Source organism: Saccostrea cucullata, unplaced genomic scaffold, assembly GCF_032062105.1.
Source record: "Saccostrea cucullata isolate Sc308-1 unplaced genomic scaffold, CSIRO_AGI_Scuc_v1 ctg146, whole genome shotgun sequence".
In the NCBI taxonomy this organism is placed as follows: Eukaryota; Metazoa; Mollusca; class Bivalvia; order Ostreida; family Ostreidae; genus Saccostrea; species Saccostrea cuccullata.
The window spans coordinates 382,501-396,841 of NW_026919274.1; the positions used below are offsets into that span (position 1 = coordinate 382,501).

Below are 14,341 nucleotides of genomic sequence, written 5' to 3' on the forward strand. Positions count from 1 at the left end.
ATTTGATACATGTAGAATGTCACCTATCCCTAGAAAAAAAAATCAGTACTTTAAACTATTTGAAGAACAAGTGCACAAATGTGTCTTTACACTATTACATTTAGACAAAATAATTAATCATCAATATTCTTTCAAAAATAAATAAAAGAAAGTCAATAATTTTTATGACAGAACTGAATAAGGTTTTGACTTACCAAATTGGTCAATACTTCTGAGATAACCAATCAGTGTTCTTCCATCTCTTAGTACAACAAGAAGTTTCTCTACACAAAAATAAAAGTTAATAATATTAAAGACATTTAGTTTGTCAATAAGCTTTTATGTTTAATTTCTTTTTACCAGTACTTGAGGACTAAGTTATATCTTAGGAAAGAACTTTTTCTAAAGTTCATTACTTATCTGTTTAACTTATCTTGTCTTAGCATATTCCCAAGTTATGTCATAATATTAAGAAAAAATAATCTATGTCTTAGGAAGAACCTACATATACAACCACAATATTTAGTATATTGTGGTTGTATATGCAAGAAATCTTATGGAGAAAGAGAATGTGTTTAGGGAGAGAAATTAAAATCCAATGGACTACTCCTATGTGCATGATTGTGTTCTCAGCATGTTAAAACTGCTTTACTTTGTATGGAATTACTAGGATTTCAAGAATTGACAAAAATGTGTCAAAATTAGTCAAAGGTATATAAAAATGTTTGTTACCAAAACTGGAACTACAAATACATATGTACTTAATGTTGGTTTTATCACGAATTCGCGATTTTGGATTTCCTTATGTTACTGGTACACATGTTGGAATAATTCCCTACCATTTGAAGAGCAAGCTTTGTGAACAGAAAAAAAAGCATGCTTTAAATAATAAATATGGTGTCTGTGTTGCAAAACAATGAATATGATTGGACCCATTATCATATGATATATCCATAAACATGTATGTTTTTATCTACATGTATAGTGCAGAATTTAAAATTTCATTTCCTAACTGACGAGCTGAGAAGTATAGTGGGGAAAAACAAATGTATAACATGTAGGATAATGTGTAAAAATTTTCATCCAATAAACCCCCCATTTGTCCACAAGGCCCTCTACAATATGCCAACATATTTTAACGAGAGGCCCATCTGCCACATCACTCACCTGAGCATATTGGCTAGGAAAAAAAAGCAAAAATCAGTTCAGTATTGAAAAGTTTACAAAGGGGGGACATGAATTTTAAACTACCTGATGATGCTTCCATATCAATATGAAAATGGCTTTGCTTTTTTTGAGCAAAAGACTTTTTTCTATTTATTCATTTGAAAACATTTGACCCCTATTGTGGCCTAGACCTATCCTCGGAGTCGGGAACCCTTATTTGAACAAATTTGATTTTATACTACCTGAGGATGCCTCCTGTCCACATCAATATGACTAATCATGGCTTTTTTGTTCATGAAAAAAAGATTTTTTCCCTATATATTCCTATATAAAACTTTGATCCCCCATTATACCCCCCAGGGTCATGACTTGAACAAACCTGCCCTACCCCTGGGGGTCATGATTTGAACAAACATGAATCGATCTACACTACCTCAGGATGCTTCCATATATGTTTCATCCTTTATGGGCCAGTGGTTCTTGAGAAGAAGATTTTTAAAAGATGCCATTATTTTCTCACTAATTCTTAAGGACAAATGATACAAACTAATTTTTCTTTGAAAAAGATTTAATATCATGTCACAAGTTTAGAAAAGCAGATGGTTCTTAGAAAGACTTGGAAAATATTAGTAATATTTCAATAAAAAAAATATATATATAAACAAATCATACTCAGTAAAGGTTTACAGGTGAAAACAAATTTCAGAATATGATACTTTGGTGCTAAAATTGTAATATAAACTTTAACCAGGTGAATTTTGTGAGGAAGAACAAAATGACAAAAAGTTAGCAATATCACATAGGCTGATTTTTACCATTTAGCCTTTCCTAATAAAATTGGCTTGTTACATTTTTCTTAAGTTTATATTACACTTTTAGCACCATGCTAACATATTCTGAAATTTGTTTTCACCTGTAAACCTTTACTGAATGTGATTTGTCTACATTTGTTTTTTTATTGAAATATTACTAATATTTTCGGAGTCTTTATCATTTTCCAGTTCCTAGGAGAAAAAATTCTAAGAACCATCCACTTTTCTAAACTTGTGACATGATATTAAATCTTTTTCAAAGAAAAAATTTGTTTGTATCATCTGTCCTTAATTATCTCTCTTTGAAAAAGGGCATGGTCCTTCATTTGAACAAAATTGAATGGGTTCATATGGGTTCACCTAAGGATACTTCATTGCAAGTTTGGTTGAAATTGGCTCTGGGGTTTTTAAGAATTCAAAAATGTGAAAAGTTTACAGACAGATGCCGGACGAAATGTGATTGAAGGCTCAGGTGAACTAAAAATGAAAATGAACAGAGATGTCAATTGGCCGAGGTGGCATTAGGCCGCGGTCACCAGGGCCCTCTACAATATGCCTATTAAGGTATTAAAGACAATTTTTCCCCCATATAATTTTTTTTATCCTTTTCTTAAATTGTAAATATATACAAATTATTTTTAAGATTTTAATTAGCATCATGTTGTATTTTTTTTTTTTTTTACAATTTTTATATCAAACTGCCGTAATAAGCGCGTTTGGATTATTTTTAATCTGAAATGTGTATTGTAGAGGCTCCAACTGGAAAATTCAAGCATAAGGCCTTAGAAGAAGATCTGAGGCGATGAGTCAATAAAAAACGGGAAAATCTAACAAAAAACAGAGGTTGAAGCGAGGAAGGGGTCCAAAATGGCGTCCTCCCTTGAGTTGTTTTATTATAACTGTAAATTATTTTTTAAAAAATAAATAATTATTACACGCCGGGAGCAAGCCCCTGTGCCCCCCCCCCCCAACACTGTATGCTGTCAGAATGAATATTTGTCAGTCGTTAGCAATCTTTACAACCAATAATGTATGATAACATACTATCTATTTCTTCTACTAAGCTAGCTGTTCCTGGAAGGTAATTCATAGCAATATACAACCACTTCTCGGGAAATCATGCTATTCGCAACAAAAACCGGGGTACTCGGTTCGCATTAACTCCTACTTAGTATATTCGATATTTATTTCTAAAACAATAAAAGCTTTTAAAGATAAAAATAATATCTTGATTTCTAAAGAAAGCAAAAGATCATCTTATTTCGTACAAATATGCATAATGTTTGTATAATGTAACCTACCTAATAAAAGTACGAACTACCATATTAGTTAAAATTGTGACGTATTTCCGGCACTAATGTCAACAACCGAAATAGGCCAAGTGTGTAAGCAGGTACTACACGCGAACCAACATGTCCTGCAAAATAGAGTGCGTTCAGAGAGAACATCTATCAAGAATTAAACAAAGACTTATCCGTCAAACATTGAGTGGGATTAATATCTTTTGGAAATGGCTGGAAATTCCTTAAATGGTTAATCGATATCTGCATGGGTGATGGCTGCCAGTAATTCTAGTTCATTGGAAAATGGAACATCAACTGGGACGAATTCTCCGGCGGAGGAAAGTACAGCAAAACTGGTGTTTTTGGTTATTTTCATGGTGGTGGGATTATTGGGCAATGTTGTCCTTATTGTAACAATTGGATGCAGTAAAAGACAGCGCACGTCCGCTTTACAGTTATTCTCTCTCAATTTGGCATTTGTGAATTGCTTAGACTGTCTATTTAACATGTCTTTTGCCTTGATAACTGCGATTGGATCAGTTTCATGGAGCAGTGAGGATTTTCTATGTCGTCTGAATTCCTTTTTTATGAACCTCACATGGGTTGAAACCATCCTTGGGTTAATGTTTATGACACTGGATCGGATGATGGCCACTCGACATAGTGATAAATACGAACAATTTCAGAGTATACCACGATTCATCATTATGCTTATATACACTTGGGTACATTCTGTTGCTTTTAGTGTCCCTTTGTTGTTTGGTTCAATAGAAGTTGATGTTCATGAAAATGTAAAACTCTGCATGATGGCAAACAATGTCTCAATCATTTATACTCTTATCATAACACTAGTGTGCTTTTTTATTCCCATCAGTGTATCAATTATTTTCTTTTCCCTTGCAATGAAAGTTACATGTTCTGAGCATGCGAAAAGAAGCCAAAACCAATATTCCAAGGAAGAGTCAGAACCCAAGTTACTAAGGGAACTTAAAGGAGCAAAATACACCGGAATTCTGTTGTTCCTGTGGATAATTTTGGAAGTACCTTATATAAGTTCACAGTTAATTCGAATGTTCCGTTATAGTGAAGATTTAAACATTAACAGTAGTTTTGAAATACCAAACAGTTACACTGTTGATGTTAGTTTGGTATGGTTCAGATTTGGTTTTGTTATCATCTTGCCAATTTTGGCACTTTTTTGCAAAAAAGAACTTTGGCAACTATTTAAAAATATAATTTTATGTAGAAAATCTAATCTAATTGTGGACTTGGAGATTAAAGTAGAGAACCCTCCACGTCATGAAAAGTTAGAACTGAAATACACTGATGATAAGAAACAAGGAAAAGAGGAGAAGATGAAAGAAGCATTTGTACATAACTCAGGTTTCCAAGTTCCTGTTCTCTTTGCTACTTCTCAAGGTGTTCATATCCAGACTGGTTCAGATGAAGAGTCAGATTATGATGATATTAAGATCCGTGGCCGAAAGTGTGATGTTCTGGGATCACAGGGAAATCTCCAAGGATTTGAGTATGAAACAAGTGATTATGACTCTAGTAATGAGCTGGATCCTTTTTCAATTTCTCACCCAATCTCTGCAAAGAAGTCGGAAGAGATTCATCCAAGTCTGCAGAAGCGCAGCAGTTCTCAACCAGAGGTCCGGAAAACAACTAAATCCGAGAAAAGAGACGTAACAGTCTCCAAAGTGTCCATTGCTTCTACAGCAGCTGCTGACTCAGGACTTGAAATGAGCTGCAACATTGCAACAAAATGTCCAAGAAACAAAGACCAAGACTTAGCAACATGTTCTAAAAATCTACAATCAGTAAATGATACTGACAGCAGTGAAAATGGTAAAATAAAACCATTTAATGATACAAACTTTGAAACTTTCTCAGTTTTACATGTAAATCAACAAAATCCTCAAGAAACACTCGATGAAGGATTGCTCAAGAATACTGATAATGTAGAAGTCAACGATTCATACCTGAAAGATTGCTCAAGAATAGAAAACAGGAACCTGACAATGAAAAAACCTTTTAAGCTAGAACCACTTCAGAGTCCACTGAAACAGAAAGAGAATTTAAAAGAAAAACAATCAGGTGAATGTGGGCCAGAGATTGGAAGACATCAGTTATATCTCAAGTTACCAAGAGTGGAATCTGAAAAGAAGGAAAGTCAAGAAACCGTGAAAGAGGATTCTGGGAGCAGTCTGGAGGTCATGACCCCAAGTGGCTGTAAGCTGGTGGATGTTGCAGACGATTTTCGAAAAGTTCTTAATGAGAATCAATGAAAGCATAATGTGGGTGAGATAATTTGTTTTATAATCTGGATTACTCTGGAAGACATAACTTCTTTGAATAAGTCTGTTAGTATATTTTGTACAAGACTACAGGTTGTAAGTTTGTTTTATAGCTTGTTCATTTATCATGCACAGGTTGTACAGGATGTAAGCTTGCACCAAGTATATTTTGACATTTTTAAGCTCATCTGAGCTGAAGGCTCAAGTGGGCTTTTGTGATAAGATTTGTATTCCACATCTGTCTGTCCATCTCTTTGTAAAATTTGCACATTTTTATTTCTTAATGAAGGATATGGAGATAACGAACAGTTTTCAATATCAAAGTACATAAAACATTATAAAATAGGAGCTAGCAGAGCAATGACGGACCTCCGAAATATCAGAGGTGGGATCAGGTGCAATTGAGGAGTGAGCATCCCCTGCTGACTGGTCACACCCACTGTGTGCTCCTTGTCATGATCAGGAATTAACGGGAAAATCCTTCATCAATTCAGTGTATAAATAATGGACTAACAATTAGTATGAAAAACATCAGTCAGCATTTGACTCAATGATAAATTGTATTTGCTGACAAGGTCATTGTATTAACCATAGATGATTGATTGTTATTGTTTAACGCCGGATCGGCAATATTTCAGCCATATTTCGGCGGTGAAATTGTTGCCTTTTTACACAAGTTTGCAAAACAATTCTGCCTGCATATATATACATGGTCTTAATTTGTCCAGTCGCAGTTCTTTTGAAGAAATTGTGCTTTATTCTTTGAATTCGCTACATTTTAAATTCGCCCAACTCAGGGTAGGGGGAAAGGTGCAAAAATAAAATGGGGATGAAAATTTCCCTGTAGGTTGTATGGATGCATCCCCAGGTAACGTAGATTAAAGTATGTAGATTCAAGATTTAAATCTTGACCTCCAGGGAGAAGGGTGGTGTGGCTACACTTAACAATCAAAGTAATACATTGGAAATATATGGGACAGTATTACTGTAGATTCCTTATTTTTTGTGAGTTCTTATTATGGCGAATGGGCTCTTCAACATCAAATCGCAAGAATTATAATTTGCAATCGACAGTTGATCAAGAAATTTTACGTAAATTAATTTCAGCACCAAAAGATAAAGACCAGTAATTTAATTTGTGTGTGGTGCTTCTCGTGAAATTTCGAAATAATTAAGTTCATGCATAAATTTAAGAAACTACAGTAACATTTTCTTTTAATGATAATGTTTCTTAATTATCGAGTTAATGTTAAAAAATGCACATATCCTAATTCTTTGTTGTACAGTGAAGCATTGGGAAAGCCAATTTAGATATGGCCTAATTCTACAAGGAAATGAATTCAGTAAAAGTACATACATGTATGATGAAAAAGTTGAAACAACTAAATTCCTTTCATTTTAAAGATATCTAAAAACAGAGTGCTGTTTTTGGAGTGGGATCAACATCCCCATTTAGCTCCTCTCTTGAATTTAAACCATATCTGTAGTTCATGCAGTTTGTACATTTATGTATGAACAGCAGGTAAGGGGGATGTACAAGCCAATTGGATCTTGACTGGTGTGAAATAAGAAATGCCAAGAACATATAGCAACATCAAATTGCAAGAAATTGGCAAAATTATAAATAATAATGCATGATGGCCAGGAAATTATTAAAGGGCACGAGATGAAAAATGCATTGAAAATGGTGTTAGTTTGAATGTTACCAGGTTCTAAATTTCTTGAAAATTTGATTTTTCATATAGGCCATGTGTTTATGGCAAACACCTTTAGATATCGCTTCGTCTGATTAATGAAAAAAGATTTTAACCCCTATATTATTACACCGAGCACGTGTTTGACATGTGCATATATCTGCTGTGAATAGATGCGTTTATTACCATGATTATATAATTTTTCAAGTCTTGATAATTTGTTGGTTCCTTTAAAACTCAAGAAAAAAGCTAAAAAATGCCCTAAACATATGAGTTTACTGTGGCGAAAGAAGTTATTTTGAAATGGGGCACTGCAAGGAGGATGCTTAGCATTTAATTTGAAAATGTTAAACAATATGCGGTGCCTGAAAAACAAATTGCAATTACATGTCTTACATTCGAAAAGTTGGTTCATATGTCTATTTTGTTTAGCAGTTGGATAGAAAAAATAGGCAGTTTAAGTATTTCCTTCAGGCACCTCACATAAATAGCTTGAGTGTTTGCAATGACCAACACATTGTATGGACAAATGTTTGGACATAAAAACGCATCATGTCTCATTATGTTGATATAGCTCTCGCTCATTGAACATATGAAGCTTGATAAAATATATTGAGTTGTTTCTTTGAAATTTAGAAGCAATCACAATGTTTGCAAACAAAGGTCCATTGCATATGCTATGTCTATCATCGAAAGACTACCCCCCCCCCCCCTTTCCGAAAATCCTATGTTCTTTTTTCAAAATAGTGCCAGAGATTAAAACAATTTGCATCACAAAGTATGTGATGGAACATGTACTAGCCTTATAAGACCATTCGTTATAAAAAATATTTGGTTGCCATCTCTCCCGATCTAGAAATGGTCCGATTCAATTTTATTTTACATCCAATTACAGGATATTTTTTTCTTCCGTTAACAAATATGTTTACATTTTTAAAAAAAATTTTTTCTCACCATAAATACGAACCCAATAATTTTCCCTGAGTTGGGAGGTCTACCAAACGTCATTTTAAAGATGGTATAAAATATTTAATTATCTTGATTTTTTTCTCTACTCTGTAAAATTGTAATTTTGACAAAATGGGCAAATAAAGAAAAAATATTATTTATTAAATCTCCTTACCCACTCAAAATCAATATATTCCTTTTCAAATTTTGCTCCGCTGTAATGAAAACTGTAAATGGTTATTTGACAGAGTACTAGTATTGGGGGGGGGGGGTGATCAAAAGTAAACTATATAATAGGTATTTGATAGTTATATTATTGCTGAAATATTCAAGTATTTTTCAAAGTGTAAAAACATAGCATATTACTTTTAAAAAAAAACCCTTTTCAAACTTGCTTTCACCGGGCAACATGTATAAACCTGCCTTCCTTCACTAAAACGATCTATCCAATCATTGATTGAATTACATGTATTAGGAAGTCATTTGTCTTAATAAACCATGAACAAATTCTTATACGTTACTTCAAAGGCATTTTTAAGATATACCCGTTTGTTGAATAAAAAACCATTTTTTGTCACAAGTACCTGCATAATGACTTCATTTTCACATTGTGAGCAAAACTTTATTCACCATATGCTATTTATAGAACTTGAGTGTGCACCCAGTTTGTTTCTAATCTAAATTGTGGTTTTGTAGGTATAGAGATAGTTCGAGAACTTTTTGATTGCCCCTCGTACTAGTAGATACTAACACAAGGTTTTTCTTATCAATTTTATGTGTTTATTAACTTTGTGTTTCATTGGTGATAATTAAACTTTTGATAGATATTATAAGTTATCTGCGGCAAACTTAATTTTAAACTTTGATGGTGCTCATTTTTCCTTACCTGGAATCAAAGAGTTTATTTCAATACGTACACTATTTAACAACTGTTAGATAATAATACTAAATAAATTGCTTCAAGTCACACTATAACACAATTCCTCTTTTAAAAGTGTTCATATGCATTTGAAATATTTTGCAACTGTAATTCTCTTCTACATTTAAAGATTGTTATGTCCCTCCATATTAAGAAGAGGTCTGGAAAACAAAATTCTGTGCTAAAAATAGGTGCTGCTATCAATGAACTACTTTCAGGGTTCTTTACACTCTTTTTGAAGACAACGATACCTTGTTTTGAACTTAAAATTATCATTTAAAAGTGCAAAATTTGACATTTTCTCAACAAATGGTTGTAGAGAGAAGATTAATGCACACTTTGCGTATTTTTTTGGATTTTTTAAGGCTCCCCCCAGTTCTAAACATCAATTCCAAAAGTAGGATTATATATCCACACCTGTATAACATAAGGGTTTAAAAGTATATATAATGTTTACATTTTGTTCTCATCAAATGACACCATGGTTTATCCCACATATGCAACATATTGCAAGAAATTGGCTTATTCAAATGCATGATGGCCAGGGTTATTAAAGGGCACAATGTTAATAAGGTTCAGTTAATATGGCAAACACCTTTAGATATCAAAGGCTATCCATGATTTCAAAATCAATACCTGCCAGTCAATTAATGAAATATTATAAGAGCCAGACCACAATACTGTAATTAATATATATTCCTGAAGAAAATTAAGGAATGTACGAATTATGTACAACTCAAAATCAATATACTTGTTCCAGTGTATATCAGTGGCGGATTTAAGAGGGTTGCACACCTGCCCCCCCCCCCCCCCCCAAATTGTCAAAGTTAGCGTAAGTCATAGTTTCCTCAAGAAAATGTATGAAGATTGTTAAAAAAATCTGAGTCCAGGGGCCCCCCACCAAGGCTTTGTGGACCCACTTGGGGAAGCCCCCAGAGTCCCCCCAACATCAATTGCACAGCAGTATATATTTATCAAATGAAATTTCTTTAATTGGTTTCTAAGTTTGAAGATGAGAAAAGCATATTGCACAGCTTTATCAAATGACATGTAGCTACCTTGTCAAATAATGAGGCATTGGTATATTGTGTCAACTTGTGTATATAGTTATCAGGTGATAATTAATGAATTCAGCACTTGGGAGAATTTTGAATGTTAATAGAGATTTATAATATGAGCATTGAGGTTATTACTGGGTAAGCAATATATATTGCATGTATATAGGCAATGATATAGAGTCACGTTAATACTTAATTGCCTCAGAAACATTTATGTACACCATTTCTTTTCTTATTTCATTAATACTAGCTACTTATATGCAATATATTCAATTTTTACCAATTTAAAAAAAAAAAATTTAAACAAAGAAGTCTGATATCTAAAACAAGAAGCCCATGGGCCTTATAGGTCACCTGAGCATCATGTAACAACTTTCCAACCATTACATTTAGTTCATATGTTTTAAATCAGAGGCCAATTGCCATTCACAATTTTGAAAGAGGCACCAATGCTCATAATAACAATATACTTAGTAAGCTTTGTTTGGTTACTAAATACCCAAAGGCAGAGGAGGAGAACAAATAATTCATTTCAACTAATCAGTAATATTTAGCAATAATCAGTGCATGAAGTGCCCCCACCCCACAGGAACCCCTGACCTTGGATCCAGAATTTCACAATTTTGGAAATTGCACTGTGGCAATGCACTTTGAAAAAATTAAGCACTTTGAAAAAAATTTTCAAAATGCGTTAAAATTGGGACAAAATCAACGCATTTTGAAAAAAAATTTCAATGTACGTTAAATTTGGGACATACTCAACGCACTTTGAAAAATTTTTTCAATGTGCGTTAAGAGTTTACATCAATATATTTTACCATGGAGACACTTAACGCACTTTGAAAAAAAATATGTGAAAACAAAAGTTCTGGAGTTAGATGTTAATAATGGAAAAATTCTATTTCATTGTTATTTATCTTTCAAAAGAACTCATAAATTGATTTACTCCCATCGAGAACAGGAGAAGACGGATAGAAGAACTCTCAGCCTATAACTCTTTCTCTTCAATGCACAGGCATCGGTAACAAATAAAACGGGGAGGGGAGTAATAAACCGAAAAAAGGGTAAGCCACATTTTCAATGCCTATTTAATGTATATCTTTCCAAAATAAGTGGGGCTAAGCCCCCTTCCCCTTGCCCTTCACCCAGTTTCGATGCATATGCTATACCTAAACAATGGATATGTATTTATATTACCGGTGTGGCGTTGAAAATTATCAGTAATTGAATTTAACTTAAAACAGATGAAAACTAGAAATGTTTAAGTACAGTAAAAGTATGAAAAAGAATTTTCATAATCTTGAAAAATCATTTCCCCTTTTTCTTAAGATTAAAGCTATGCTTTAAGTCGTTCACTTTTAGCCCCCTACCTGCACACACACACATTTACTTATTACAGACTAGGACATTTAAAAAGAAATGAAATAATGATATTAAACAATCATCTCTCTATATTTTTTTTTTATAAACAATCATCTCTCTATATTTTTTTCTAAAAGACCCATTTTCCTTTTATAATATTTTTAAAAACCTAAAAATATTTAAAACGTCAATATTTCAGGTCCTGAAGTGACCTTATCACCAAAAAGTTATCCAACCAGGGTCAATTATTTATCATACCGATTATTTGTAAGAATGTTGACATTTTTTCAAAGTGCGTTAATATGGTCGATATTAACATACTTTGAAAAGAAATAAAATTTTTTCAAAGTGCGTTAACTTGGTCCCAAATTTAACGCACTTTGAAAAAAAATTTTCATAGTGCGTAATTTTTCAAAGTGCGTTGTAACATGCATTGCACCCTTGCTCATCATAATTGTTTGACTAATACTAAGATTTCAAAGCATTCCTTTATTTTCGGTATATAATTAGAGCCCCCCCCCCCTTCACTATGGTACCCCTGTCCCAGGGGCCATAAAATGCATAATTCTGGAAGGATTGCTGCTCATCATAGGCTATTAAGGTATTTTACCTGCTTAATTCCCAGGAGCAAAGAAGAAAATTTTCAAAGAATTAATGCATTTTCACTATATAATTTAGATAGCTGCACCCTAACACCAGAATCTCTGACCCTGAGGCCATGAAATTCACAATTTTTTGGAAGAGGCTCTTTTACTCATCATAACTATACATTAAGTATTTTTTTATTTAATGCCCAGGAGCAGAAAAGAAGATTTTCAAAGAAATAATCACTATGCACTCTATATAGCTTGATTCGCTCTATCACTAGAACTCGCGTACTTGACCCTGGGGCCATGAATTTCACAATTTTGGTAGAGGACTCAATTCTTATTACAATCAAACCATGCAAAAATTTGACTGCTTGATATCCAGGAGTAAAGAGGAAGATTTTTAAGGAATGCATCAGTTTTAGTGGTTTTGGCCCCATCCCTCAGGCCCAGGGGGGAGGGGGCGGGGGGCAAAGACCATGAAATTCACAATTTTTGTTCCTTTTAACCCGTATATATAACATATATGTAATAATATATAACCCATATAAATAGATGCTTTATGCAAAAATTGCTTGAGCGGTTGCAGAGAAGAAACTGAAAATGTTCAAATGTTAACTTACAATGAACAGTGCGATGATGGAGGAAAACACGAAGGTCCCCTGAGTTTACTCGGGTGACCAAATAAAATTTACATATTAAATGAATAAAAGAAATATACGTTATATGTATACAATCACTTAGAACTCTTATTTCTTTGGTATTTTGTGGTTGCTAAACTGTGTTTATTAAACTTTTTTATTAAATTTGAAGACTTGAAGATAATGAATTATTTTTTATTTTATAAGATATAATAATAGCAATAAGCACATTCAATATTCTTGTTTCATTAAATGCATTCTTGAATGAATAAAATGTCAGCTATAAGTGTTTAATACTATGATCTAGTATCTTATCTCCCGGGTGTCGGGTTTGCCTGTTCTGTAATTTATAATATATCTATATTTTATAGAAGAAATTTCTGCATTGTGAAATCACATATTTTTTGTTCTGAATTATGCACACATTCATGACACAGCGAGTTCACATTTAAAGTATGACACTGCCATTTAAATTAATGAGCTGTGAAGGTTATATTAAAACACATATAAACCTACTGAATATTGACTCGGATTGATTCCATGAATTTGTTGTAAAATGTGTCTGTCAAAGAAACTGCAACCAAATCTCCAAAGCTTATATCAAGTGACAGTTATTTCTATTATTAGATGTAATGTTTAGATATATCACTTTTAACTAAATCTGAGATAATGAACATTAATTATTCTAATGACATCAAGTGCAGTATAGAACAACAACTTTTTTGCAGAAATTTTGCAAGTATTAATTGTTTCTTTTTTATGTTTACATTTTTAAAAAATTGCATTATTATTTCTCTCCAGGTTTTGTTATTTTCTCTAATTTTTCTTTTCAGGTGTTATTAGTTGGCAGAGACAATAAATCCCAAATGAGTGCTAGAATTGAAGTGTTATAACTGCCTTATCATCACAACCACAACAGCTAGAGGCTGGGGTTAGAGACCTGTACTAGGCATAATGTCATCTCATCTTTATTTTCGACTCAACTGCTGCTGAACGTTATTTCTCCACTGGAATGAGGTTGGAGTACAAATTTCATCCCCCTACCTGTGATCTATTTTGATTAAGAAAAGGAGGAATAACTGCTTTGTTTTATATAGCAGTGTCTAAGATAATTAGGTTAATGTATTGGGTATCCGTCCATGATACTAGACCTGGTGCAATAGTATACATGTATTTATATATTTTTCATATTTTTGACTCATTATCCTCACGATGACTGTGATAGATGAGACTAATTAATTAATTTGTGTAGTTATTGTGACATATCATTTTGTAATAGAAATAATAATGATTGATGTTTAACTGAAAAAGTTTTTTTTTTTTTCAATTGACTGTTGACTGTTATATGATAATTAGAGAAAATTCATTTTTTTTTCTCTTTTTTGACAAAAGGATCATGGCTGCAGGCACTATAAATCCTGTACATTTTGTTTGTTATATGTTTTTTGTAATTTTTTATGTTTTTAGTTTTTTATGTTTTTTGTATAGATATCGATTGTACAGAAGAGCACAAAGCCATGAGTAAGCACAGCTCAACGCACTTCTTAAACTTGCATGGTTTTTCGCACAAATTAAGGTCACATTTTCTTGC

The 14,341-nt window shown here is 33.0% G+C and overlaps 2 protein-coding genes across 3 annotated transcripts in view; one reads left to right on the top strand and one right to left on the bottom strand.

Moving 5' to 3' along the window:
* Window positions 1–3,115, bottom strand: part of LOC134283867 (U6 snRNA-associated Sm-like protein LSm1) — a 27,117-nt gene extending 24,002 nt beyond the window's left edge. The window contains exons 1-2 of the mRNA XM_062766384.1: window positions 3,003–3,115; window positions 195–263 (exon numbers count right to left, since the gene is read on the bottom strand). Of these exons, the coding sequence (XP_062622368.1) occupies window positions 195–263; window positions 3,003–3,048 (115 nt within the window). The 5' untranslated portion in view covers window positions 3,049–3,115. The remainder of the gene's footprint in view (window positions 1–194; window positions 264–3,002) is intronic.
* A 210-nt stretch (window positions 3,116–3,325) lies between these two features.
* On the top strand, window positions 3,326–13,999 carry LOC134283793 (uncharacterized). Of its 2 annotated transcripts, none has more exons than XM_062766272.1 (2): window positions 3,326–5,545; window positions 13,584–13,999. In XM_062766272.1, the coding sequence occupies exon 1, from the start codon at window positions 3,514–3,516 to the stop codon at window positions 5,530–5,532; it is 2,019 nt and encodes a 672-aa protein (XP_062622256.1). In that variant the 5' UTR covers window positions 3,326–3,513; the 3' UTR covers window positions 5,533–5,545; window positions 13,584–13,999. The 2 variants fall into 2 exon arrangements, with proteins under 2 accessions (XP_062622256.1, XP_062622264.1); XM_062766280.1 differs by having other exon boundaries at window positions 3,326–5,476.
* Window positions 14,000–14,341: the final 342 nt, after the last annotated feature.

What these genes read in the sequence shown, in the direction of transcription:
- LOC134283793 (XM_062766272.1), top strand. Translation starts at nt 3,514, where the DNA reads ATGGCTGCCAGTAATTCTAGTTCATTGGAAAATGGAACATCAACTGGG.